The 26,914-nt window shown below is 36.9% G+C and overlaps 3 protein-coding genes across 4 annotated transcripts in view; 2 read left to right on the top strand and 1 right to left on the bottom strand.

The window, feature by feature from the left end:
• The window catches only part of LOC131155103 (nodulin homeobox), an 89,387-nt gene extending 77,264 nt beyond the window's left edge, over nucleotides 1-12,123 (top strand). The window contains exons 18-21 of one of the 2 annotated variants that reach the window (XM_058108031.1): nucleotides 7,736-8,874; nucleotides 8,958-9,035; nucleotides 9,112-9,178; nucleotides 11,536-12,123. In XM_058108031.1, the coding sequence (XP_057964014.1) occupies nucleotides 7,736-8,099 (364 nt within the window). In that variant the 3' untranslated portion in view covers nucleotides 8,100-8,874; nucleotides 8,958-9,035; nucleotides 9,112-9,178; nucleotides 11,536-12,123. Of the gene's footprint in view, nucleotides 1-7,735; nucleotides 8,875-8,957; nucleotides 9,036-9,111; nucleotides 9,347-11,535 lie in introns of those variants that run through there. The other variant, XM_058108030.1, reaches the window with a different exon arrangement.
• LOC131155104 (uncharacterized) lies at nucleotides 11,729-20,878 on the top strand. The gene is made up of 2 exons (XM_058108032.1): nucleotides 11,729-11,865; nucleotides 20,340-20,878. The coding sequence occupies exon 2, from the start codon at nucleotides 20,356-20,358 to the stop codon at nucleotides 20,770-20,772; it is 417 nt and encodes a 138-aa protein (XP_057964015.1). The 5' UTR covers nucleotides 11,729-11,865; nucleotides 20,340-20,355; the 3' UTR covers nucleotides 20,773-20,878.
• Nucleotides 20,879-21,415: 537 nt separating this feature from the next.
• LOC131155102 (serine/threonine-protein phosphatase BSL1) overlaps nucleotides 21,416-26,914 on the bottom strand; it is a 34,754-nt gene continuing 29,255 nt past the window's right edge. The window contains exons 15-21 of the mRNA XM_058108029.1: nucleotides 24,072-24,156; nucleotides 23,884-23,982; nucleotides 23,614-23,813; nucleotides 23,458-23,533; nucleotides 22,433-22,568; nucleotides 22,208-22,347; nucleotides 21,416-22,056 (exon numbers count right to left, since the gene is read on the bottom strand). Coding sequence (XP_057964012.1) covers nucleotides 21,973-22,056; nucleotides 22,208-22,347; nucleotides 22,433-22,568; nucleotides 23,458-23,533; nucleotides 23,614-23,813; nucleotides 23,884-23,982; nucleotides 24,072-24,156 — 820 coding nt within the window. The 3' untranslated portion in view covers nucleotides 21,416-21,972. The remainder of the gene's footprint in view (nucleotides 22,057-22,207; nucleotides 22,348-22,432; nucleotides 22,569-23,457; nucleotides 23,534-23,613; nucleotides 23,814-23,883; nucleotides 23,983-24,071; nucleotides 24,157-26,914) is intronic.

Below are 26,914 nucleotides of genomic sequence, written 5' to 3'. Positions count from 1 at the left end.
CTTTGTTCAGTTCCACCTATGAACCTTCTTCAGTTGTCCTGTTAGAGGAGTAGTTCTCCTCGAGTACCCCACTATGATCCTTTAATAGTAGTTGGCAAGTCCAAGAAAGGAACGTAGCTCCTTCACTATTGCTGGGATCTTCCAATCTTGAATAGTCACCACCTTCTCCATATTCATATGGAGACGACCTTGCTTAATCACATGACCAAGAAATTGATGCTTCGCTAAGCGAAAGATCACATAAAGGTTCTCCTTTAGCTTGTCGAATACCTTTTGTAGACGCTCTTTATGTTCCTCTAGATTGGAACTATAGACAACAATGTCATCCAGGTATACCATGACAAACTTGTCGAGGTACTCGTGAAATACCTAGTTTATCAATCTACAAAATGTTTGAATGAATTCACCAAGAATTCATACGCCTAGTATTGTGTTCTGTAAGTAGTCATCAGATCATCACCATATGCTATTTTCACCTGCTAGTAGGCTAACCGCATTTCAAGTTCGGTGAAGTACTTAGCATGACTTAGCTGATCAAAAAAATCAACAATCAAGGAATGAGATACCTATTTTGCTAAGTCACTTGTTGAACATGTGGTAGTCCACACACATACACATGTGCCCATTATGTTTCCTCTCAAAAAACACTGGTGCTTTAAACGATGGTTTCGAAGGATGTATATAGCCTACTTCCAGTAACTCATCAAGTTGTTTTCTTAACTCTACTAACTCTGGAGGCATCCTTTGATGTGGACCTTTAGCTAGAGGCTTCACCCCTAGTAACAACTCAATCTTATGCTCGACACTCCTTTATGGAGGCAAGTTATGAGGTAGTTTATCTGGCACTACAACTTTATACTTGTCCAAAATAGATTGGACTGCAATAGGTACCCACTCTTGGCCTACTTCTCAATCTACCCCCAATGTGGCTAGAAATGTTCGCTCACCCCTTTTTGAACCCGTCTTGAGTTGCACCTACATGGTGAATAGGAACTTCTCGTGATCCCTTTTCTTTACAATGGCTTGCACCATGCAAGGTTTGTCTCCCCATCAGACACAAGCCACTGGCAAATGGCATCGGTAAGTCTCTTTAAAGAATTCCATTTGAAGTATGACTTAGAAATCATCCATTGGCACGACTGTGAAATTCACTTGTCCCACCCACTGTGCAAACTTCATAGTTACAAACTTGGCTACGCCCAAAATAAACTAAGCGGCAAAGTTAACCGCTTTCATGCATCATGAGTCCTCCAAATTAAATTTGAGTCTCTGCACTTCTGCCTATGAGAAAAAGTTAAAGTTAGTCCCAGTATCCATCACAGCATAGGTTCTTTTCCCATTGATATGCAGATCCACAAACATTAACCCTTTAACTGGTAACTTTAGGTTCTTTTTCTTGCCTCTCCAACATGTTGAGTAATTTCATTGCACCCATCCTTTAGGGTTTCATCCTCATCATCATCATCATCTCCCTATGCCCACTCTGCAAGGAAGCTTGCAAGGCACTAAGCGATGACTTATGAGGGAAATCAACAACTCTGTAAGGGTCTCAACCCAATCATGTTACCCTTACCATTGGATGTATTGAAAGATTGAGATAATGAAGCTTCCTTTGAAGTCGATGCCTTAATATTGGCTCCCCTACTTTTGATTTTCTGTTCTTGAATAGTTTCCACTATTTCCACCCATACTACTCTCTCTGGACATAGCAAAACTCTCTCCAACATAGTCAGTCAAGCATTCCACAGTGGCCTGTGCAGTAGGCAAGTCTTTAACTCTTTGTTGATGAAGCTTAGCCATTGCCCACGGTTTCAAACCCTTAAGAAAATAGATCATCTTGTCTTTATTTGACATGTATTAGATATCCAACATCCAAGAAGAGAATTGTTTCACATACACCCTAATTGTGCCAGTGTGCTTAAGGTCGCACAATTTACACCAAGTATTGTACTCGACATCCTCAAGAAAGGATTGGGCTTGAGCTCTCTTTACGAATCTGCCAACAATCAATTACCACTGTCCATTATGTATTTCATCATACTTGGTATGCCACTAAAGCTTAGAGTCACCACTCAAGTACATTATAGCCCCAGATATTTTTGCCTCCTCTGAGTCGATCCTTGCTACATGAAAGTATTGTTCCATGTCAATTAAGAAGTTCCAACTCCTTAGCTTCACATGCACCTCATACGCTCTGGGCTCTGGCACCTTTGTTCTTCCATACTCTATCTCCATAGAGTTGGAATTTCCCATAACAAGAACCATCAGCTTCATCTTGGCATTTAGATCACTCACTGAATTTGTAAACTTCTATTGTAGCATGGAAGTCTTCTGCATCCCCATCATAGAACCCTATTAATGTTTTTGTGATCCCTCTAATGCATCAACATGGTTAGCAAGTTTAGCCATCTCCATCGCCATTGGCTACATTGTTAGCTATCTCAACCTGTGCCTCTAGTGCCTCAATTCTTTCGATATAGATTGGCATGGTCTCTTGCCTATGCTTTCACAAAATCTCATATATGAAGTCAATCGAATTCACGAAGAAATTCCAAAGAAAAAATAAAAAATAAAAAAGTAAAAATTCACGAAGCAATTAACCGAACTCTGATACCAACTATCACAGGTCAAGCACTTCATACCTTGTGAAGGGTTGTGCGACACTAGTAAAAGCACTCGTCGCTTAACTAGTCAACCAAGGTATACCACTGTTTACCACAGAAACACATTCGCAAGAGTTGAATAAAAAGTAATTAGAAGCAATAAGCTATTCATGTAAGAAAATGACATGCATGTGGTAAACATTGAAGCACTGTAATTCATTAACACCACCTTCATAGGAAATGTGTGTTTAGCAAGGGAAGCAAGTAGGCTAAACACGTTTACAAATGCTATTGAGTTTTACGGTGATTGATGAACACTAACCCTCCCCTAAAAAGCTTATGCGCTATTTTAGCTCTTTCCTCATCCTAATACACTGCTGCTGCTGCAAATGCGACCCAAACTTTGTCCTCACCCTCCAAAACTTCCCCAACCATGGTTAGAGGTAGTAACCATGGATGAATTATCACATGAAGAAGTCAGGCAGCACACACTAGCCAAAACAACACTTGAAGACTTCAAATATCCAGAATTTATAGGAACTTCAAATAGCAGCTACGACCACAGAACTGAGGTGCAATATCCTAGGAGGAATAGGAATTACTTAACCACAAAGAACAGGGTAGACCACAACAGAGCATAGTAGTCAATAAAAGATATGGCAGTAGTACAGGCATTATAGCTTGCAGTAACCAGAAGCAAGTGCAGGCAAGAACTAGAAATAAGTCATTGAACATCAATGGAAACTAATTAGCAATTGATACAAGATCGCAAACAATCAATCAACATCATTGACAAACCATAGAGCTAGGCTTGGCAAAACGGGTCCAGACCCGACGGGTCACCCTTGACCCACCCGGTAAACGGGTCCAAGTTTATAGAAATCAACCCGTTTATAAATGGGTCAACACGTGACCCACCCGTTTATAAACAAGTCAACCCAGGTTTGGTTTGGGTCACCCGTTTATTTACCAATATATACACATTTAACGAACCCTAATTTCTTACCCACACCAGTCACCCACTGCCCTTTGCGGCTCTACCCAACAGTACACGCTGGCCACACCCCAGGCCAAGATTTCATATCCGATCTTCCTCGGTTCCTTTTCCAATAGCCCAGCACCACAACAGCAGCACGCCCACGCTGTTGCCGCATGTTGTTGCCACAGATCCTCTCGCCACATGTCATCGCCTCATTCCATCTCCCTCTCACTCTCAACCTCACTCTCGTCTCCCTCAATCCCTCTCATGATCTCGCCTTCAATCACCTCCTCCCTCTCACTCTCAGACCTCAATCTCCCTCTCTCGGCTCGACTTGGCTCACTCTCAGATCTCAAATCTCAAATCTCAGTCTCCCTCTCTCGGGCCTCCAATCATGCTCTAAGCTTGAAAAAGACAATCCTTGGAAACAATCAGCTGCAAAAGCTCACGAAGAGGCCAAATGTTGAATTTGATCCTAAGGCATAGACGAATAGATCTTATTTCCCATGAATATATGTGCATTTTGCCCCAATCAAATCCCCCAAAAACAGCAAATAGCCCATGTCTCCACAATGAGTCTCGGCTCTCTCAGTCCTTCTCCATTGCATTTTTTTTTTTTATTACATTTTATGCTTTTTTTTAAATATTTAATAAATAAAATAAGGAGTATTTTTAAAAATAAATAAATAAATCTTAAAGATTAATATATATATATATTTTAACGGGTAACCCGTGACCCGCCCGTTTAATAAACGGGTGGGTTAGGGTTTATATGATTGTGATTCGTTTAAGATCAACCCGTTTATGACCCGACCCATTTACAACCTGCCCGAATCCGGCTCGTGAACCCATTTTGCCACCCTTACATAGAGCACAACTGGTACCAACCTATGGAACAGACGAACAACAACAGTAGTCTACCATAAATAGAGTATGACGAACTTCATATTAGCAAACCACCATGAAAACTGAAAACTCATGGTTCCAACCCAGGATGATGCACAGCCTAACCAAGATGAAGAGTGTCCCTAAACGACTCTTAAACCAACCAAAAAAATCAGATTAGGGGATGGTGGAAAAAATGACAGAAAACAAAATATTAGGGTCAATTCATATAAATCAGATTTGGAGAACAATGCTCTGATACCATGTTTTGAAGTTAGAGAACAAGAAAAGGAGAAAAGAAGAGGATAACAAGAGAGGAAGGGGAAAAATTAGGTCGCAGTTTCCTTGAGCCTGTGTACAGTTCCAGGTCTGCCCTGGTATATATTATTGATAATAAAAAAGAATTAATTACTAAAAATTCCCTGTTTCACACAACCTAATTGCTAAAGTAACATATTCTCTTCTAACATTACTCTTTTGACTCCTTGAGTTGTGTTGCTCTTGTTGTGTCCTCTGTTGCCTAGTTTTCATGATTACGGTCTATTGTATTTGTCTAGTCATCCTCCTAAGTCTTCATCTCAATTGAGCCCTTTGAGTCGCTTGGTTCATCCTAATTTGTAAGGAAGACTCAAAAGAGGGGTGATTCCCCCACATCCTAATGCTGCGCCTTTAGATTCCTTGTCTGATGATCAGTCTCCCCTCATTTGACTTTGCTACTATTGTTTGGTACCCAACATTCTATTTCTAACTTTGTCTGTCACGATTTTTTGCTACCTTCATCTTATTGTTTCGTTATTACTCTATTCTCTGTTTCCCTTCCCAAGTCTGTGTAGAAGCCTTATCCCACTCCAGTGGAGAACTTCAATGGATGAAGAGATGCACGCTTTACAGAAAAATGATACTTGGGAGCTTGTGCGATTCTGCCAATAAGTCTCTGGTTGGATGCTGTTGAGCATAAACTGTGAAGTTCTATCCTAATGGTTTTGTGGTTTGCCTTAAGGCTTACCTTGTTGTCAAAGGGTGTATTAGGTGTATGGTTTAGACTACTCCAACCCATTCTCCCCAATTGTCGAACTTACATCAATTCTCTATTTATCTCCTTAGCTGCCACATTTTTATGGTTCATTGCAGAAGTCAAATGTAAAGAATGATTTCCTACATGTTCTTTAGGAGGAAGTCTACATGGAGCAGCCACATGGTGATCTTGTACCAATATTGTGTTCAAAGATATATTGATGCAGATTGAGTGGGGTCACCTAGATGATCCATGACTACTATGTGTTTTTTGTGCTAGCCTGGTGCCCTGGAAAAGCAAGAAACTATGGTTGCAAGTGTTGAGTCCAATTATTAGGCTATGGCCCACACAACATGTGAATTGGTTCAGCCAAAGAATATCTTGGAAGATCTTGGTTTTTATCATTCCCAACCTATTGAGTTGATGTGTGATGGTCAAATTACTATTTTATATTGCAACCAATTCCATTCTTCATGACAGGGAAAAACACATAGGTTGATTGTTGTTTGGGGCTTGGGAAGAACTTGTGCAAAATCTTATTATGACCACTCAAAAGGTCATCCCAGGGCCACAAGGCTCCCCGCTTTGCGAGGGTAGTGGGGAGGGTCATCACAATGCTCACGGCCTTCTACTTTTTTATGTAGGGAGCTTGATTCCTTGGACTCAAACTCATGACCAACCAGTCATAAAGGAACAGCCTTACCATTGATCCAGGGCCCACCCTCATTATTATGACCACAGCTACCTGATTTTTTCATGGAACCTTTGGTGGGTGCTGGGGAAAAGTTCATTTCTGACAAGCTAGGAGCATATTATATCTACACTCCAGCTTGAAAGGGGGAGGTGGGGTTACTGGTTAGTGGTTATTACCATATGTTAGTGTGAGTCAGTAAGGGTGTCATTTTGATGTGCATGAGATATATTAGAAATAGAGGGAGAGGCCTATCACTAAAGCCAAGTTCTCACATTACAACAAATTCCTTTGTGCTCTTTCTTCTTCTTAATAGGGGGGCATATGAGGATTGCACAGATAGTATGAAATCTGTTTCAGCAAGGAGTTTGGCAGAGGACTATTTTCTCCTATCAACTAATCCTCATTAGACCTTCAGATGTATTTTGCAGTTGCAATGAATTTCTGGAACATTTCAAAATGAGAACCAGATGGATGGGCGCCAGCCAGTTTCCTACAAGATCGAGGTTATTTTAATGACAAATTTACACCCATACTTTTCTTTGGATGGGCGCCAGCCAGTTTCCTACAAGATCTAGGTTATTTTAATGACAAATTTACACCCATACTTTTCTTTAATTGTTTGATTGAATAGCTAATGTTAAAACACCAGCATCACTGTCAAACTCAATGTTGTACTTGAAAAATCTTTGATTCATGTTGTATGGTTTCATGATATATAGATTATGCATTAATTTGCTACAAGAACACCTTTCTCATGTAGATTTGGAAGACGTATTTGTGCTCAGATGCATGTTCAGGCATATCTTTATTCTTTATTTATCATGGTCTGATTGTATGTATATTTATTTGCTCCACTACATGCACATTTTTCTGGTCAATTATGTGAGAAACTTCCTGATGTTTGAACTCAGAAAGACTTAAGGGGCCTATTTAGTTGCGGAAAACATTTTCCACCTTTTTTTTTTTTTTTTTGGCATTTTTCTGAAATGTAAGGTAAGACTGCATACTATAAGACCCATCATGGTTCCTCCCTTCCCCGGACCCTGCATACACGGGAGCTTTGTGCACTAGGCTGCCTTTTTTTGTAGTTTTCTGAAATATTACAGAAGTTCCAACTTTTCCAGTTTTCCAACATTTACATGTAAAATTTGGACAATGAAAAAACATTTTCCAAATCTCCATAAAAGTGTTGAAAAATTAGAAAACAAGGTGCCATTTGGTAATTATTTGGAAAATAATTTATAGAGAAAAACATTGTGAAAGAAAATTGAAGTGAAGGGGGTTTGGTATTTTAGTAATCATCAAATGTAACAGATGCATACTCTTAATTGTCTAGGATCCTGGATGAGTTATGTCAAAACAATAATGGCAATTAGTGGATACAAATCCATGCAAAATCAAGTAGCTTAAGATGTTTTTGCTATTTAGCTGTATAGATTTGTTCTTAGACAACCTAATAGCTGGTGCTATGAAGCACCACCTTGTGTGTGTGTGTGTGGTCAGTTTTTTCATGTGATGGGAGACATTTTCTTAAATTGTTTTGCTTGAACTATTGGCAGGCTGAACAATCGAAAAGCCAGGCTAGCCCGTGCAGCTAAAGATGCCCGTGCATCACAGGAGGGGGACAATGCTAACCCTGACAAGCAAGGTGGGTCAGGAGGCCCTTTTTGCGAGTCACCTGAAAGCCCTGGAGAGGAATTTTATGTCCAGTCAACCACAAGAGGAGGGACTCACCAGAGCATAACTGAAGGAAGTAGGCTGAGAGCTGGTATTGGTGAAAACCCAGAGACAGGCCTTGCTGAACTTGTTGATACGGCCCCTGCAGAATCTGTTCAGCATCAACGAGGCCAGTATGCCCTGCCTGCGGATGCACAAGGGGAGGAGATTGGGAAGGAAAAAAATGCCTCAGCTACAATGAGGTAGATGTGAAAGGAAAGGGACATGCATGCATATGATTCATGGATGTTCTCACTTTGAAGCTAAAAGCACCCTGTGTGAGGCCAAAGGTACCTCATTTGCATTTTGATGAGTTCTTCAAACAAAGATCGAGGTAAGGAAACTGTTGTAGTATTCTCGACCAAACTCAAATGTTGCTGCCTCGGTGAATATCAGTGACCTTGAATAGCTCATTAGAAATTGTAAGTTGTAAGATTACCTTATAGACAATTTAGGAATGTGTTCAGTTTAATTCACAATGTTTCATTCAATCGCTGTATTTTCTGTGTCCTACAGCTCGTCCTACAGCTCTTCTTTCTTTGGAACCTCCTGGTGCATATAAATTCCATGCTTGCAGTGCACTTCAAATGGACCTGATGCCTTGATATATATATATTTTTTAGTACCTAAAAAATTTATCGGATGCATGTTGATATTATCTGCAACCTTTGAATCGGTTAATAATTTCTAACATCCTAGTTGGAGATGCTTTTAACTGAAAGTGATTTTAAGAGTGTAAAAATGTACTTGTAAGGTAGCATGCAATAATTTAGTTGAAGTGCTGTAACTGCTAATAACCCCCCTTCATGGAGAAATAATAGCCCCTATATTGCAACTGACTTTTTCTCTGCTTTTGAATGCAAAAGTTGCCCACATTATTAAGAAGGGAAATTGGACGTGGCCAAGAAGACATTCAAGGAGAATTGTTGAAATCATATCAGCCCTGAACTTCTATTGTAATCTCGAGGACTCCATCCTTCAGGTTCCTTCTTCTTCAGAATCCTTTACCCTTAAATGCTTGGGATCTAATAAGAGAGAGAACTCCTGCTGTTACCTGATTTTCAGTTATTTGGTTCGAGGAAAATATTCCTAGACCTGGTCTCTTAGCCTGGCTAGCAGCTTGAACCAGTGTGATCGACTGGGGTAAAGTTCAATCTTCTATTTGCATTATGTGTGATCATTCTATGGAAAGTAGGAATCATTTGTTTTTTGATTGCAGTTGCTCAAGACGTCTATCAGAGGGCTACTTTAGAAGTTCTTATATCCTTCCTCGCTGGGTTGAAGAGGTTCATGAGATTTCTTGCTTGGGAAATAACTCAAAACATCTCTTATCTTATGTTTGGGTGTATGGATTTTAAGTCTTGAATTTGAATTTTGTGTGAATTTAGATAAAACATTGTATAAAATTGTATTTAATTTTTAAATTCATACAAATATAAATTAAAGGTTCGAAATTCATACTCCCAAAAACGACCTTAGTTTTGAAGTGCATTAGAGATCCTAATTTTGGTCTTAAGAAATTTGCAAGATTCTATTAGTTTTGTTTTTAGCTTTGACTTGTAAGCTTCTTCCCCCACAGAGTTCTTTGGCCTTCAAGCTGTCTCTGATAACAGTTGCTTTTGTTTACCATTGGGCTAATCTATGCACTTGATTTCTAGAATAGTTTTCAAGAGAATTAACAGCAGTGATTTCACAAATAATGCTTTACTTTAATACTTGATGATAGAGGCATACGAGGACATGCAATGTAGAGTACTTTCAGTCATTTATTAGCTGAATGTACTAGTAATGTATGACATCTATATATTTTAATTTATTATTCTAAAACTATTCTAGGCATCCCTAAATTTTTTATTTAATCTTTCATAATTATTAGTTAATGTGTTCCACTTTCCATTTTTTTAAGTTAAGTAGAACAAAAATGAATAGAAAACCTGGAGCAGTGGGTATCTTTTGCACAAGGATTAGAGTTCGAGTTCTTTTGACTTCGATAATTTATCATTATTGTTATTATTTTGATATGATAAATTTTATTATTTTAATCCATAGTAATGGTGATAAGAAGCAGCTGACATTTTCTAATATTTCAAAAAATTTATGAATTTTAGTTGAAGCTTAGAACAAAGATAGGACATCTTAGATTTCCAAATTTTAATGGACCTTCCTTTAACATTGAATTTTTAAGATTAAGAAACTTGCACGTTTTGTTTTGTTTTGATTTTTTTTTTTTTTCTTGAACTTACCTTTTGGCTAAATGTTTGAGAAAAGTTTACATTATTTTATTAAATGTCGAGGAAGATTTAAGAAATTTTTAAAATTTAAATAGAGGATAGTAGCATTTTCAAAAGTTTTAATCATATGTTTGGATAACTTCTGGATTTGAAGTTGTATTGGATCTCTCTCTTTCCCACCCCCTTCAATGTTTTTAGTCAAATTGGGCTTGAATGTGCCTAATGAGGATTTAAATTTTAATGTTAATTTGTTTTTTTTTTTTGTAGGTCATATCTATTTCAAATCTACTTTTATCATGATCTATTTTTTGAGTCCGTCTTCAAATGGTTTAGTATCAAATGAGTTAAGCTCCGTAACTACATATTCATACACATACATATGTAATATATGTATTTACAATATTATTTTTTTAGAAATATATGTCATTGAAATAATATTTGTTTGAAAATATTTAAATAAATTAAGTTGAATTAATTTCTATTTAATTTAAAATTTAAAATTTTCCCACATCATGGTGCATTACTTGTATAAATATGGATATCATCGGTCAATCATAAAATTTGGAGATCAATTTTATAAAAATAATTATATGACAAGTACATTTTCGAGTTCTTTTTTTTTTTTTTTTTATATTTTTAGTTAATTGGAGGATCGAATTTGGCCCACACAATGCAAAATATTCCATCTCTTATCCAATACTTTTTTCACCCCTTTCAGAATTTGATTTCGAAGTCTTTAACATAAAATTTTAAAGTTATAATCATTGGGATATCTTTTATGAGAAAGTTCCAAAATTGAAAAAAATTAAATTATCCTGTTAAAATCAAATTAGCCAATGGCACTAATTTTTTTTTTTTTTTAATTTGGTTAGGTGAATTTTAGAATTCAGCTTGGCTTGGTTTAAAAAACAATTGATGAAGCCATTAATTAGCCTAATTAACTAGCTGTTGAATTTGGTTAGGTTACTTTTAAAATTGAGCTTGGCTGGGTTAAAAAATTTCCAACAAATTCAACTAATAGTTAACTAGGCTAATTAATGCTTCATTAATTGCAACCAATAACTAAATTAGCCTAGTTAACTAAATTATAAATTTCAATAATTTTTATATAACATACTTTACAACAATAACAATAAAACCAAGCAATACGATTTTATAAATCTTTTTCCGTCGCAATCATAAATTTTAAAATAAAAAATTAATTCAAAATTATTAAATCCTTACTATCTTATTTTAAATTATTTTAAGTATATCTTTATCCTTTCTATTACGTGTTCCAGTAATTAACTCACTCTTCCCTCCTCGCATATTATGTGTTCTACATTGTAATGTACAAATCATCTAAATCATCTTGTATAAAAGTTACAACTAACTTACTACTACCTCATTATTCTTATCCCAATAACTTTCAGTTTTTGGATATTCTATTTCGCCCTGCGGCTCTGCCTCCCTCCCTGGTCCCCACTCGGCCAGGCCAGCGACGACCATCTCTGCAGTCTGCAAATCGAAGTGAAAGCCTCCAAGTCTCCAACCTCGCAAGCAAAAGCCTTGATCTTGGCTTTTTCCAGAGGCTCGAGGGCTGCCGCCGTTGCCACCCTGCGGATCTACCTCCCTCCCCAGTCCCCACTCGGATAGGTCAGCGACGGCCATCTCTGCAGTCTACAAATCGATGCGAAAGCCTCCAAGTCTCCAACCTCAAAAGCGAAAGTCTTGATTTATTGGAAAGTTTACTTTTCCTTGAGGTGTAGGCTTCTAATTTCATTATCTGTATTTTCATTTATTGGAAAGTTTACTTTTTCTTAAAGTCTAGACTTGTAATTCCATTTTCTGTGTTTTCATTAGCTAGGTTGACTCAACTTTAACCTAGGTCACACTAGTTCGAGTTGTTTTGTTTGAACTCTCTCTCTCTCCCCTTGGTTCCTTTGGATTAAATGGCTTAATTGTGTTCTTTTCTTTTAGTTATATTTAATTTTTAAGAGATTTGATATTTGGAAACAAAAGTTTTCTTTCTCTATTAGTCTCTAATATTCTTTACAGGTGGCGTTTTATATTTTGATAGTTATTGAAAGTTTCAAAACCTTTGTATTATGTAAAATCGCTAACTAAGATCAATACAAAATTACATTATTCGAATAACTTAGCAAAATGGGTAACTAAGATCAAACTACATACAAAACTCACGTAACCCACAGTGAAAGACATATCATATAGTAAACAGAACTTAGCAAAATCAGCATTTGAAAGTTCAGAAATATTATATTTTAGTATAATACAAAATATTTCTATGTAAAACCAAAACTATTACAATAGAACAGTAGAATTAAACTGCCTCACATGCAAATCAGAGCCCATTGGGACTGCCAGGCTACTAAACCATAACCCAAGGCCTGCCTGAACAGTATCTTTGAGAGCACTTTCCAGGATTTTGGCAAGGAGAGGGCATGGACGGGAACATATAACACATGAAGTTCTCACAGCTCTCACACATATTAAACAGAGAAGTTCTAAAACAAGATTGTTAATTTCAAAATGCCCTGAATTTTGTGCTATTTCTTCCCCAAATTAGTCACCTACTTTGCGTCGAGTTATCATATACATTCTCACAGTCACAACACATACTAGGACACATAGAGCACATACCTAAAAAATCACGCACAAAAACACAGAGAAACAAGTCCACACACACACAGACTGGGTGATAAACAATACTAACATAGACATAATCACAAACAGTTATTTCCTCATCAAAATTTTGTTCATATGTAACAGATTTGCAGCTTCTAAGCTAAGAAAAAAGAACAGGGGGAAATTTGAGCACATTAAGGAAAAAGTGAGACCTGATCCTGATTTACCTATTTCAGTTGCATTAGATAAAGACAACTTCCAGAAATTTAACTGAGTTTGCTTCCATTGCCTCCCATTGATAACTAGGCCTACAAACAAATCACATACACATTATTCGATAAAAAGGGAAATGTAATGAAGAACATCCATGATCCAGCATCAATGAATGGACCACCCTTCCAGTAATCAGAATCAAATTTTAAATAAAAAATCTCTAGATATCTAGAACTGGTGGAGAAAATCTTAAGGTTTTAACATAAGAAAATGGCATGAGTATTTAGAGAAGAGGAAAATAAAACCAACCGAGATCACAAAATTCTTAATTTACAGACACAGAAAGCCTATGTCTGCCGGCAATCAACAACAACAACACGACAACAAACCAAGCCTTAAGCACCACTAGATGAGGTCATTAACATGAATCCTTTTTCACCAATTTACATGATCATGGGCAACTTCCTTTGACAAATTCAGGGCTATTAAACTTGTTGAGATTTTGATTAAACGAATGACCTAACTCAAAGATAGGTCTCTCCCTCTATATATAATACAAATCAAATACATTCTAATGACCATAATACCCTTGCTAACTCTCTCTAATTAACATAAGCACTAACACACTCGATAATAATACTAAAAGACTAAAATAACCATTAACACTCCCCCTTAAGCTCGATCATAGATATCATATGCTCCTAGCCTGTTACAAATAAATTTAAGATGAGCAACCCCCAGAGCTTTCGTAAACAAATCAGCAAGCTGCATATTAAACTTCACATAAGTGGTAGCAATGAGCTTCTGCACAAGTTTCTCTTGAACAAAATGGCAATCAACTTCAATGTGTTTTGTTCGCTCATGGAAGACCGGGTTGGAATATAAAGAGCAACTTGATTATTACACATCAACTAGATAGACCGAGAATGTGGAAAACCCAATTCTTCCCGCATGTTGTTTGACCAAACAAGTTCACATGTTGTAGTGTGAGTCATAGCTCTGTACTTTGACTTAGCACTTGACTTGGCCACCACAATTTGTTTCTTACTCTTCCAACAAATCAAATTACCACTTACTAAGATATAGTACCCAGTTGTGGATCTTTAGTCGAAAGGTGAGCCCGCCCAATTTGCATCTATATATCCCTAAATATAAGTGTGACATTGATCTTGATATAAAACACCTCTCCTAGATACACCTTTGAGATATCTCAAGATGCAAATTACTGCATCCTAGTGACTTGTCCTCATAGAATCTAGAAATTGACTCACAACACTTGTTGTGAAAGATATGTCCAATCGAGTGACTGTGAGATCATTCAACTTTCTAACAAGTTTTTGGCATCGTCCAGGATTAGGCAACATATCACCCATATCTGGAACTAACTTTCTATTAGGATCCATCAACCGGTTTGGGTCGCAACAACCCAGTTTCATCCAATAGATCAAAAACATACTTACTCTGTGACAAAACAATTTCCATACAAGATCTGAAGACATCTATTCCCAAGAAGGATTTCAATAGTCCCAAATCATTGGTTTGAAATTTTGTCTATAGAAAATGTTTAAGGCTTTGAATACCTTGATCATCATTACTTGTAATTACAATATCATCATCCACATACACAATAAAAAGGATCCTACCCAATGAAGTGCGACGATAAAACACATAGTGATCCACTGCACACCGTTGAAGGCCAAACTCAAGTATTACTCCACTAAATCAACCAAACCATGCTTTGGAAGACTGTTTTAAACCATACAATTACTCCACATAGACCTCCTCAAGATTGCCATGCAAGAAGGCATTCTTCACATCTAACTGATGTAGAGGCCAGTGACAAATGGTAGCCAAGGAGATGAACAGGCATACTGATGTAAGTTTGTCAATTGGGGAAAAATGTCACAATAATCCAAACCATACACTAGAGTATACCCCTTAGTAACAAGACATGCCTTCAGATGAGCCACAAAACCATCAGGGTTGACTTTCATAGTGTATACTCAGCGACAACCAACCACAAACTTGTTAGGAGGAAGTGATACCAAATCCCAAGTATCATTGTCCTATAAAGCATTCATCTCTTCAACCATGGTATTCCTTAAACTAAAGTGGGCTAAAGCTTTCAAAACAAATTTAGGAAGGGCGGTAGATGATATAGTAGTAACAAAACAAGAATATGAGGGTGATAAGAAGTCATAGAAAACATAGTTGGAGATGAGATGTTGTGTACACGTGTGTTTACCTTTCCGTACAGCAATGGGACGATAAACATTGTAGGAAATATGATCATCAAATAAGGAAACCAAAGACGTGGTACTAGAAGGGGATTCTCTTCCTTGGGGCAGTTGTCGTGAATGCACCTGTAAATTAGGGTGATTGAGACAATGAAAAGAACTCAAACTACATGGAGGCACAAGTGGTTGATTGGGTAAGAACCACAAATTAGAATTTGGAAGATTACGCAGAGTAAGATACTCATTGAAATTAAAAGCACTTAAGGACTAAGTGTTGTAAGGTGTAGACTCAAAGAAGGTAACATTTGAAGCAATTCAGCATAGGACTATAACAATGAGAGAAGAGGGGGGGGGGGGGGGGAACTCACGTTTCACTTCAGATTCAAATTCATCAACCTAACTTTATAAGAAAGCCTCTAATACATGAATTACACATGTACCCCTAAAACAATATTAAATTACAAAAATATCCTTGTAATACACAAATATTACTAACCCCCAAATACACATAATTCTATACTAATTAAATTAAACACATAATAAAGTACTAACTAAACCCAACAATCTCTTAACTTAATTCTTCTTATTCACGAACAAGGATCTTCCCAAGGGCCTACTTCTTGTCCTACATTAGCAAAGTATATTTTTGGGATTGCTCATTGAGCTGTTTGTCTCCATGTTAGTAAATTAGTAGAAGAATAGATGGCCTCTAGAATTGTTGAACCGCTTCCTTTCTTATACTATGAATATGTACTTGAGCATTGACATCATGATATTTGAATTTTTCTAATACAAGATTTTTTTTGGAGTGGTTTCTGGATAGGACTATAGTTGACAATGAATTTTTTAGTTTGTGTGTTAAGGTGATCGGATAAGAAGCATTTGAAATGTTCTTTTGTTTTATTCAACATCTGTAATCATTTCTTTCTGAAGTTTGTTTACAATGACACTGAAGCATTTGAAGCTTTGAAGTTCATTGCATAATTTATTTGTGTGAAACAATCATTGTATATTATGAGCCTGACTATTTCTTTAAGTTTTAACTACAAAAGCTTAAGTATTGATAACTCGTGACTAATGCTAGTCAAATTTGTTCGATTCATTGAATGCAAAGTATCTATGAATAGAATGTGCTATTGCACGGTAGGACAACCATTTTTTTATTTCCTTATTTTCTTGGGCTACTTGGCAGCCAATTCTATTGGTTGTGGAGAAGATAATGCACTGCTAAAGCTAAAACTCTTCTAGCTGGTTTCCCCTATATGTTTTCATGATTCCCGAGTCCTTGAGATCCTTTCCTTCCGTATTATTGGTGTCCTTTGATAATGTGGACTGTTAGCATTTTGATGTGGACACCCTTTTGATTTACATGGGACAATAATTTAGGAGCACTACTTAAGGGAACATTGTTGGATTTTAGAAAATTTTCTGTATTTGGCTCAACATTAGAAGGTTACATTCACATGAGCATCTTCATCTTTGCATTTCATTTTTCTTATAATTTGTTCACCCTAATCTATTCATATGGCAATGATTTAGTGATTTTTAGTTGAAATAGAAGTTTTTGTGCGCGGTTTGAAGGGTTTAATTAGTTTTGTGTGCTTGGACAAGTATTTAATGTTTTGTGAAATCTTAAGTCACCTCCATTGTCTATGTTTATATATTTTTAAACAATGCAATCTCACTTATCACCAAAAATAAAAAAGAAGCTTTAGTGAGCTTTCCTTAAGTATTTCAACTAATAGTCCTTGAGTGGTAAACCTACATTTTTAATTGCTACAAATAAGAAGAGCTTAGTGAGTTTTGCCAGGTTTTTTGAAAAAAATATTGTATCTATAATCTATCATTGTTGACTAGATATTCTTGGTAGATTCCCAGTGGAATGAGTCATACACTAAAACTGTGGGAAAGGGTAGTTGAACAAAGATTAAGTTTAGAAACGAGGGTCTTAAAAAATCAACTTGGTTTTATTCGTGAGAGATCTACGAAAGCTATACCTTTTTTAAGAAGATTAATGGAAAAGTTTAGGGAAAAGAGAAGCGACTTAAATATGGTTTTGATTGACTTAAGAGAAAGCGTATGATAGGTTACTTAGGGAGGTGCTATGGTGGGTTTTAGGGAAAAAAAAAAAAGAGGGTGCTTGTGGTAGGTATAGTTATGTCATTAAGGATATGTATAATGGAGTAATGGCTAGCATTAGGACTATAGGTGGAGAGGCTAGGGAATTTCCAATCACAATAGGTGTACATCAAGGATCTGTTTTGAGCCCTTATCTTTTTGCCCTAGTGATGGAAGAACTTACTAGGAGTATTCAAAATGAGAATGAGGTTCTATGTTGCATGTTGTTTGCATATGATATTGTTTTGATATTGATGAAACTAGGGGAAAATAGAATCTAGTTCAGCTTGCTTTGTGATATGGATTATTTGAGTTACATAAGAGCAAACTAGCATCTAAGGAACTTAAAAGTAGGTTCTCATATCACTAAATTTTATGGGCTTGTGTGCCTGTGCATGCCCATATGTGGATTTGTTCTTTTTTAGTTTAAATTCATGATCATGTGCTATAATAGGCCTAATGTCCACCCGAGGACAAGGTGACTTGTTGGGAAGGAAGTGGACCACCTCAAATATCATAAAGCCAAGATGATGTTCAATGTATTAATTGTCATTACCATTGGAAAATTAGTTTAGCTTAAATTAATGAGTTATTGTTATTTTTTATATTTTGTGAGAAGTATTCATATATCTAATTAAATGATTTTGCTTAAATTAATAGGGGCACGTGCGAAGTATGCACACCATTCATTAATTTATTTAAAATTTTCCTATTTAAATTTCTTCTCCCTCCTAATCAGTTTGGTTTTATTCCAAGAAGATCTACTAGATCAGCTCATAGCTTGACATTTCTTCGAGTTATCATCCATAGGCAGACAGTCAAATGGAGAGATTCAATAGGCTATTAGAAGAGTACTTGCGCCATTTCATTAAAGCCAACAAAAAGAATTGTGTGCAACTACTTGATATGGCTCAGTTCTGTTTCCACACCCAAAAAAGCTCAACAGCCAACAAGAGTTATTGTGAGCTTGTTACAAGTCAGCAACCGATGTTACCTCACGTAGTGGACGAGTTGTACAAATTAGGGTACTTAGGGTAGTTATATACTAGGTTCTAGAAAAAGATGGAGGTTGTAGTAAGTGTAGAGAGGTCATTATGGATATGCACAACAAAATAATGAGTAGTTTAGTGTTAGGATTATAGATGGAGTCGAAAGAATTTTCAATCACAATGTGTACATCAAGGATTTGCTTCGTGGCCTTTTAAAAATATATATATATAAAAGATGTGAGACGGGTCCATATCTTTTTGCTTTAGTGATGGATGGACTTAATTGGAATATCAGAATGAGGTTCCATTGTGTTGTTTGTAGATATTGTCTTGATTGATGAAACTAGACGTGGAATAAAATCTAAGTATAAATTATGGAGAGGAACTTTGGAATGACAGAATATATAACATGTAATTTGAGGATGGAAATTGTATCAGTCAAGCCTAGCTTTTGGTCATCAAAACTAGAGGGGTTTCATTTGGCTTGAAAGGGATGATTGATTTGAAGTTGGAGAAAGGGGTTTTGGGTGTTGCATTCCCAAGAGTGTTAGGGCGATTTTTTCCTTCTTTACAAGCCAATAGGTAATGGATTGTGATGAGGCACTAGATTCTTATTGTTATCTGATGAATGGTAGCTGCGCAGTGAAGGGAAAGGAGGTTCAGAATGTAGAGCCTCAAGTTGATGGTGAAGAATTGCAAGATCGAGCTAGTATATCAGATGGTGGGAATTCTCCCTATCAGACAAAAAACAACTCTTCAAACGAGTTTGTTAAGTCTTCTTCTAGTGGAGTGGAAAAAAGAGTTTTGACTGTCGACGAGGTGTCTGGAGACTTCCCTTTGGAGGCTCAACAACATTTTGGGAGCAAATTGGGGAACATTACGATTTATGAAGGTAATCCGCCCACTTTTTGTGTCAATTCTCATATTAACTCTTAAATATTGAAATGCCATAAGGAATTAGAGTGTGAGGGAAACCAAACTACTTTTTGACCTTTTAGGGGATTTGAGAGAAAACCAGGAGGCCCAGGAACTTCTTGATGATTTGGGTCTTAGTTTGATAGCACCCTCTGGGGATTGGTTAGGCTTAAGAAAGAGGGCTTTGGGGAGAGGAAAATAGCTAATATATTTAGATAGGTTTTTAGGGGTTGATACTTGATAATGTTACCAAATGTTAATAGGTCTCGGGGGTTAGACAAGGAGATGGATTTAAATATCTGGTGAAGAGAGTTAGCTCAGATATTTTGTTTTTACAAGGAGTCTAATTAGGCGAGATTGACTCTTATGAGGAGTATCTAGGAAAATTGAGTCAAGGAAAGGGTGCCTCTCCCCTCTCTTCAGGAGCTTTGGGAGGTCAGATCATGGCGTGGGATATGAAGCTAGTTGTATCCCAACTTTTTCTTGTTTTTTTCTAGAATATATGAATTCATTTTGGTTGAGTTTGGGAGAACATGAATTTCAAATCTTAGATTTGGGTTTGTGTGAATTTACATGGAATTTAATACAAATTTGTATTACATTTTGTTCAAAGCTACACAATCCAAATCTAAGATTCGAAATTCCAGGCTCCAAATGCATGGGTTATATATTTTGGACCAAAATAATTGAACTTCTGAAGGCTTTGAGGCTTACGCCCCACGCCTCATTAGGATTAGAACACCTTTTCTTGTGTCGATGCCTTTTTGATCATTGATATAATATTGTTAGATTAGTGGATTAGCCATCCGCAGCAACAAAACTGGAGTTTTAGTTTAGCTCAATCTAAAGAAACCTTCAGAGGGCTATCAAATCCACCATGTCATCATCGAACTTCACTAAATTAACGTTGCCCAACTTTAGGTTGGCCCGCAATGGCTTTTCACAAACGAGTTCCCTTACAAATCCACTTGCTTTTATTGGATTATTTGCTAGCAAATCCAGTCTTATGCTCTGCCTAACGATCACTTACTTTAATATTCTGTATTGCCCAGTGTTTGGTTACTGTCACCGAGGCTTTTCACTTCATGTAATTTCTGAAATGCACGCATTTCTGTTTAGGTTCTAGAAGTTGAGGATGGTTTTGCTGAAAGACATAGTTCCTGCAGCTCAGAACAACATTAATGCAGAGTTCATACTTCTGGACAAAGGAAGGATAACATTAGAAGGTCAACAACATAAGACATGCTTGGCGCTTGTGGCTGATGAGACTGCTGCAGTCCATTTTCAGTTCTGGGGGGCCGAGTGTGATGCCTTCGAACCAGGTGACGTTATCAGTTTAGCTAATGGTATTTTCTCATACAACCGAAACAATCTAGTGCTGAGGGCTGGGAAGAGGGGGACAGTGGAGAAGGTGGCAGAATTCACAAAAGCATTCGTTGAGACACCCAATATGAGTGAGATTTCTTGGGTTCCTCATCCGACGAACCCTAGGCAATATGTACAGGAGGCTGTAATATCACCCAGCTCACGTATTTTCCCGCCAACATCATAATTTACAGCTCCCTTTGCTTTTGTTGAAGTTCTCTTGAATCTTGATGATGAATTGCGAGTTTATTGTTTCCAATGTGGTTTTAATACATCTTCGTTTGATTAGACAAGTGAATGTTCTCTATTGAATATTGCCTAAAAACGAAGTGAATCATGTTTGCCTTTATTTTGGTGTAATTAATACTTTAATATTTCCCATACACGTCAATGCTTCGAGAAACTCGACACCAACTTTTAAGTTCCATGAACTTAGAAAACACTAATAAAAAGAGAGAAATGTAAAAAAATTTACAGTTTAAAGGAAAGGAAAATAAAAAATAAATCAAATCTATCAACAAAATTAATATTTTATTTTTTAATATATTTTAAATTATATTAATAAAATGAAAATATAATGAGAAATAAATTCTTTTTTTTTATTTTTTTTTTATTTTTTGGTCCCAAATAAATTGTCACCCCAGTATATTTCTTGCTGGTTTGACAATGGGGAACAATTATTTGATAAGACTAGCCATGGGTAAGCAGTCTGAATGCTACTTCACATTAGCTGGAGGTAAGAGGGTGCGGAGGCAGGAAAATAGCACTGGTATGAGAGAGAGAGAGAGAGAGAGAACACAAGCCGTGATTAATTTCATATAGAAACAGCATTTGTTGAATGTCCAGAAACATGCTTAATTTATTTCATTCTCCACTGTCATCATATGAAAGAATTATGTATAACCCTCTTAAATGATTGCAAGCCCAGACTTTCCTTACACACTCGCCGGAAAAATTTACAATCAAGAAATACATAAATTTAAAAAAAAAAAAAAAAAAATGCAACTCATCCTCGTTTATACTACAATACACGACCAATTTCCATCACACTATAATTCTCCACGGGGTAGCAGAAAATGCTTCCACATCTCTTCCATTGGCATTCTTGTATTATAACATTACACTCGCGATTTGGGGAAGGATGATCTCCCTGCAGCGACTAACAGCTAATTCCTTGATATTCTAAGTTACGTATACACCATAAGGCCTCCTTTTTCTTAGTTCACCCTATAAGAATACAACAAAGCAGGTAGCTGCTTCAAGCTGTGCAAGGACCAAGTTTGCTGTAGAACATCGAGATTCCCGTACCAAAATGATATACACAAGCCATTCAAGTCGCGCATCATATATATGCAAGTGAATATACACAAGCCATTCAAGTCATGCATCATATATATGCAAGTGAGCTCCGGTCAAGATCAGGCTGTGGGCGACCTCTGGTAGGAGTGGGTGGTCTTTGAATGTTAAGCTCCTGCAAAGGTGCACACCCAAAAAAAATAACAATAATAAAATAAAATAAGTAAAACATGTTCCACATTAATAATTTGCTGTTTAACCAATCCAAATCAATGGCAGGCAAACTTTTTTAAGGTAGAAAATGCACAGATCTTAACAAATCTTACCTGCATCCAAGTCTCATCTGTGACTCGTTCTGGAGATGTCTCAGGTGACTGAAGTGGCGGCGGCAAGGGATGAATCAATTTTGGAACCACAACCAAGCCCCTACCAATCACCAGTATTGCTCCAGCATTGTTTGCCGTTCCTAATGCATTTGCCAAATTAGACAGCTTGCTACAGCGCAAGGATGAAAAAATGGTAAAGGGCCGAAAGCCAAGTATATTGCTTACCACAGTAATTGGTTGCAGAAAACAGAGTAATCAACTGCCCCTGCGCAAATCGTTCAAACCCATCCATGACACATTCATGGGCTCTTATAATAAGCTGCAGTTTGTTTTTCTTACAGAAGTCTGTGACCCTGTCAGGCTGCATTAATGACAATCTATTATAATGGGGTTAAGAAAGCATATGTAAACTCTCATGTCAAAATAAAATTACAAAATTGTTTCCCATGAAGATGTTCTCAACTAAACAAGTGTGCAAGCAAACATGTATTCTAATAAGATCATTACTAGAACCATTGTGCTCAATCATCAAAATTAAGACTGCATTTTCCGTCCAAAAAGCAGATTCCAGTCATTACATAATGGTGAGAAGCAAAAGCTGCAAATGTTAAACTAAAGAAATGCCCTGAGAAAAAAAAATGCATCTATATTATATGCCAATTCAGATTAGATATCAGGACCATCATATAGACTGAACTATCCAGCCAAAGCTGGCGTCGGTTACAATGGAGACGAGCAAAGATCCCATTTCTGAACTGAAATATAATACTACAAAATGAACAATAAGGCATGCAATGATCATATGATAATTCAGGTAATATATATCTAACAAAACAAACCAAAAATTATATCTATATTAATTTTCTAATGAGTAGTATTATAATTTTCACAGAATATTAAGTTCAAGCCCAGCTTTAACTTGTTTAATGGCTTGCTTGGTGTATTTCTTTCAATGAAAGCAAATTAATTAGTTGTAGCACTCCCAATTTTGAATTGGAGGCTTGCGGTACTGGAAGGTTTCTAACATTTTGCCTACATTTTCAAGATTTACTCTACACTATGTTTACTTCAATTCACAGCAACAAATTCTGCTCATACCCAATAGGATAACGGAATATTGTATAGTAATTATGTAAATGAAGAAATTTTGAGCCACAAATTCATGTTAAATCCACAGCTGAACTGATAAAAAAGAATTAGAAATCCATCCCCTAAACGTCCAAAAATAAAAAGATAATTGAAAATCATACCCCGAAAGTGACAAGACCAGGCCCCCTAGCATTTGGCCTCAAACCCTCTATACTATCATTTTCTGTAGGATCAGACCTGTATAAATGCAACATAGAACAATATAAATGCACAAAACAATGGATGCAAATAAATACATTAACTGTATTAAGACATACCATAGAAGGTCCATTAAAATTATAGATCCAGCATCCATTGTTATGGGCCTTTCCAGCTTCTCAATCTGTTCTACAGAATGTATAGACCTCCCTATGCCACCATGCATACAGATAATTTTCTTCTCAATAAGTGCAGCTAGAGGGAGATAGTTGAAAAGTTGATTGAACCGAGTCCATGCCCATATTCCATCACTCTCCCCCTACAGATAAATTAGTAAGTCCTATCCCACTTAACCTTTAAATAAGAAATGCATGCATATTCATCCATACCATTCTCTCTATACATTCAATACGAAAACCAAAGAGTGCATTTATGTCAGCAGCCTCATGATTTCCACGAATCAAGTGAACGTTCTCAGGATATTCAATCTGCGAATTCATGATCAGAGAGAAAATCAAACAAAAAGAACATTATGAAACAAATTCATTGATTTTTGTTCACTAGGGCAGAATATTGCCTTCAAAGCAAGGAGCAAAGTTATCGTTTCCAAGCTGTGTTGTCCTCGATCAACATAATCCCCCAAAAACAAATAGTCAATATACCTAGAAAAAAAAAATACAACTGGATTAACAAGCAGCACTAAGAATCAGATATTTTATCAAACGCAAAATTGACATCATCTTGATGAATAAGAAAAACATCTTGAATTCAGTATATGGGCACTTTGTTACAGGTAATCTAACTTCTATGGCAAATGTTGCCATCACTAATTGCCATGTGTTAAATGATTTCTAGCCTAGGAATTTTTAGTCACAAGTAACTGAATAGTCCAGCACTAAATACAAGAGTATCATGATGCTAGGCACAACAATTTTCAGAATTAACAGCTCCAATGCATGCACGGATTCTGAAGAGGAAAAGGATGATAATGCAGGAAAGAACAACATGCCAGAGTGTGGTTCCAATTACATTAGTTTATAGCAACAAGCAAGTGTGACAATATGGTAAGCCTTTTTTTAACTTTGTCCCATACCTTATTCATTAGTTCTACATCAAATGATGATGATGATAAATGGGAAAATAGGGAAAAAAAATTGGATCGCTAAACTTGGTGTTCTAGAAAGATTGTGTGTCAGCAGGTGTTAACCATTTGCCATCCCATACAGATACACCCGGTTGCTTGCAACAATGTTGTTCTAAGAGAATATGCTATTTTAGTAATTATGTGGTTCAAGTTGGCATTTTTGCGTTCCGTGCATTTTTTTGTTGTCAATATATAAAAAGGGCAGACCTAGATCTATACGTATGCTCCACAATCTGCTGCGTGTTTTTCGCTCATCTTCTTTTTCTTTTCTCTTCATACTCTCTTCGAACCCTAACTTTACAGCATGGTATCAGAGCATTAAGCATTGATCTTCTCTAAATCTGATTTATCTGAGTTTGTTTTTGATACTATGTTTTTCGTTTTTTTATTTTTTTATTTTTTTATTTTTTTATTTTTTTATTTTTTTATTTTTCCCTAGTTGATTCTCAAATCTGATTTTCTGTTTGGTTTGAGTTATTTAGGTATACTTTTAGCCCCAGTTATTCTGTGCTGCATCCTTGATAGGATGTGAAGTCAATTATACTGTGTTTCTGGTATACTTCTACTGGTATTCCACTGTTTCACAGGCTGTCTATGGCATCATGATATTTTGAAGCCACGCGAGTTCATGATTTGATTGCTTGCAATCTTGTATAAGTTCCTGGTTAGTTTTGATTGGCATTCATGACTATTTCTTGTTCCTGCCAGCACTCACTTCTAGTTGTTGCCAGCCAAAATGCCTGTAGCTGCTGCCATGTTTATTAAGCACCTGCAATTTTTTGTTGAGGTCAACTCTATTCTTTGTGGTCAAGTAATTCCTCCCAGGAATAACTTCAGTTTTGTAGTCACAGCTGCCTCTTAAAGTTCTAGATCTTTGAAGTTTTGGAGTGTTGTTCTGTGCTTGTGCGCGCTGCCTGATTGTTCATAACTACCTAGTACTACGCAGGCTCATCAAACAGCGCTTTTTAGCTTTCTTCAGGTTTTTCCCAAACCAGCTTACTTACTTCTCGAGTAATAGTTCCATGACCCAAACAACAACTTGTTGGGAGTAGAGGCATCCAAGCTTGCCAAATACCCATTAAGAAGAAGCTTAAAACAGCGTGTTTTTTGTCTCTGTTGCTCATTCCCTATACTGGTGTGCAACCAGTTGCAATATTTTGGGGGAGGTTTTGATGGCATCTAGAGAGAGAGCTTTAGCTGATACTATTAACACACACCGCAGCCATCAAATTAGTAGGATCCTCCAACTATCAACTATGAGTGGTGGTCCCAGGCATTATGAGTATATATTAACGTAAAAGGGAAGCCCAGGTATTTGCTGCATTCTCTTCTGCCTCCATGCTCCAAGGATTATCAAGATTGGATGATAGATAATGACATAATGGTTGTGTGGTTGCAGGATAGCATGGAACCATTGGAACCATAAATTGCTGCGATCGTAATTCATGATATTTCAAACAACCACCAAGCCTGTATGGGATGATCTTTGTGAATTCTTCTCACAAGATAAATATTGAATATGTGTTTTTGACCTACATAAGAAGCTTTTCAAAAATTTTCGAGAAGGTAAGCCCATTAGTGAGTATTATAGCACTGTGAAGGATATGCGGAAGGAGCTCAACATCTATCAGCCAGTTAGTTCTGACATCAAGATGATTAAGAATTTAAGAGGCAACAGATACAGTTCTTGGCCGCCAAGTTTCTATTTGGGATAAATCCTAAACTTAACCCACCTGCAATGATGAATTCATAACATCCATGAAAACATATACTAATATCCAATGAATCACCAAAGATGGCTCCCAATATTCTTAAGCTTCTTACCATGATATTTCAGTCATGGTTAGCACTGCCTCTAACCATGGTAGGGAAAGTTTTGGAGGACAACACGAGGTTTGGACAGCAGTTGTGGCAGAGGTAGTATATCCAACCGATCGCTGTTGGGATCTCAATCAGGGATCTCAACGGAAAACTGACTTGGGCAAATAACTCTTTTGCAGAGAGTGATTCTTCTATTGACACTTCAAGTGCACATAGCCACTTCCTTGTGAGCTTACATTATGTCCCAAGAAGAGTATAACAATCCTGTCCGCATGGTTCAACAACTCCAAACTTAGTCTTCTACAACTAGTGCTATTGTGGCCCATTCATGTGCAACTGGGCTTCTTGCCTCTTCATACTCCTCTCCGAGTTACTCTTTTTGATGGTTCAGCTACACCGGCTTCATTTACTTCTATTCTTCTTTCCTTTGTGTTATACATGATTTTCAGTAGTGG

This window comes from Malania oleifera, chromosome 5, assembly GCF_029873635.1.
Source record: "Malania oleifera isolate guangnan ecotype guangnan chromosome 5, ASM2987363v1, whole genome shotgun sequence".
NCBI lineage: Eukaryota > Viridiplantae > Streptophyta > Magnoliopsida > Santalales > Ximeniaceae > Malania > Malania oleifera.
Note: the sequence above shows the minus strand (reverse complement) of the source record. Positions and strands in the feature narration are given on the sequence as shown.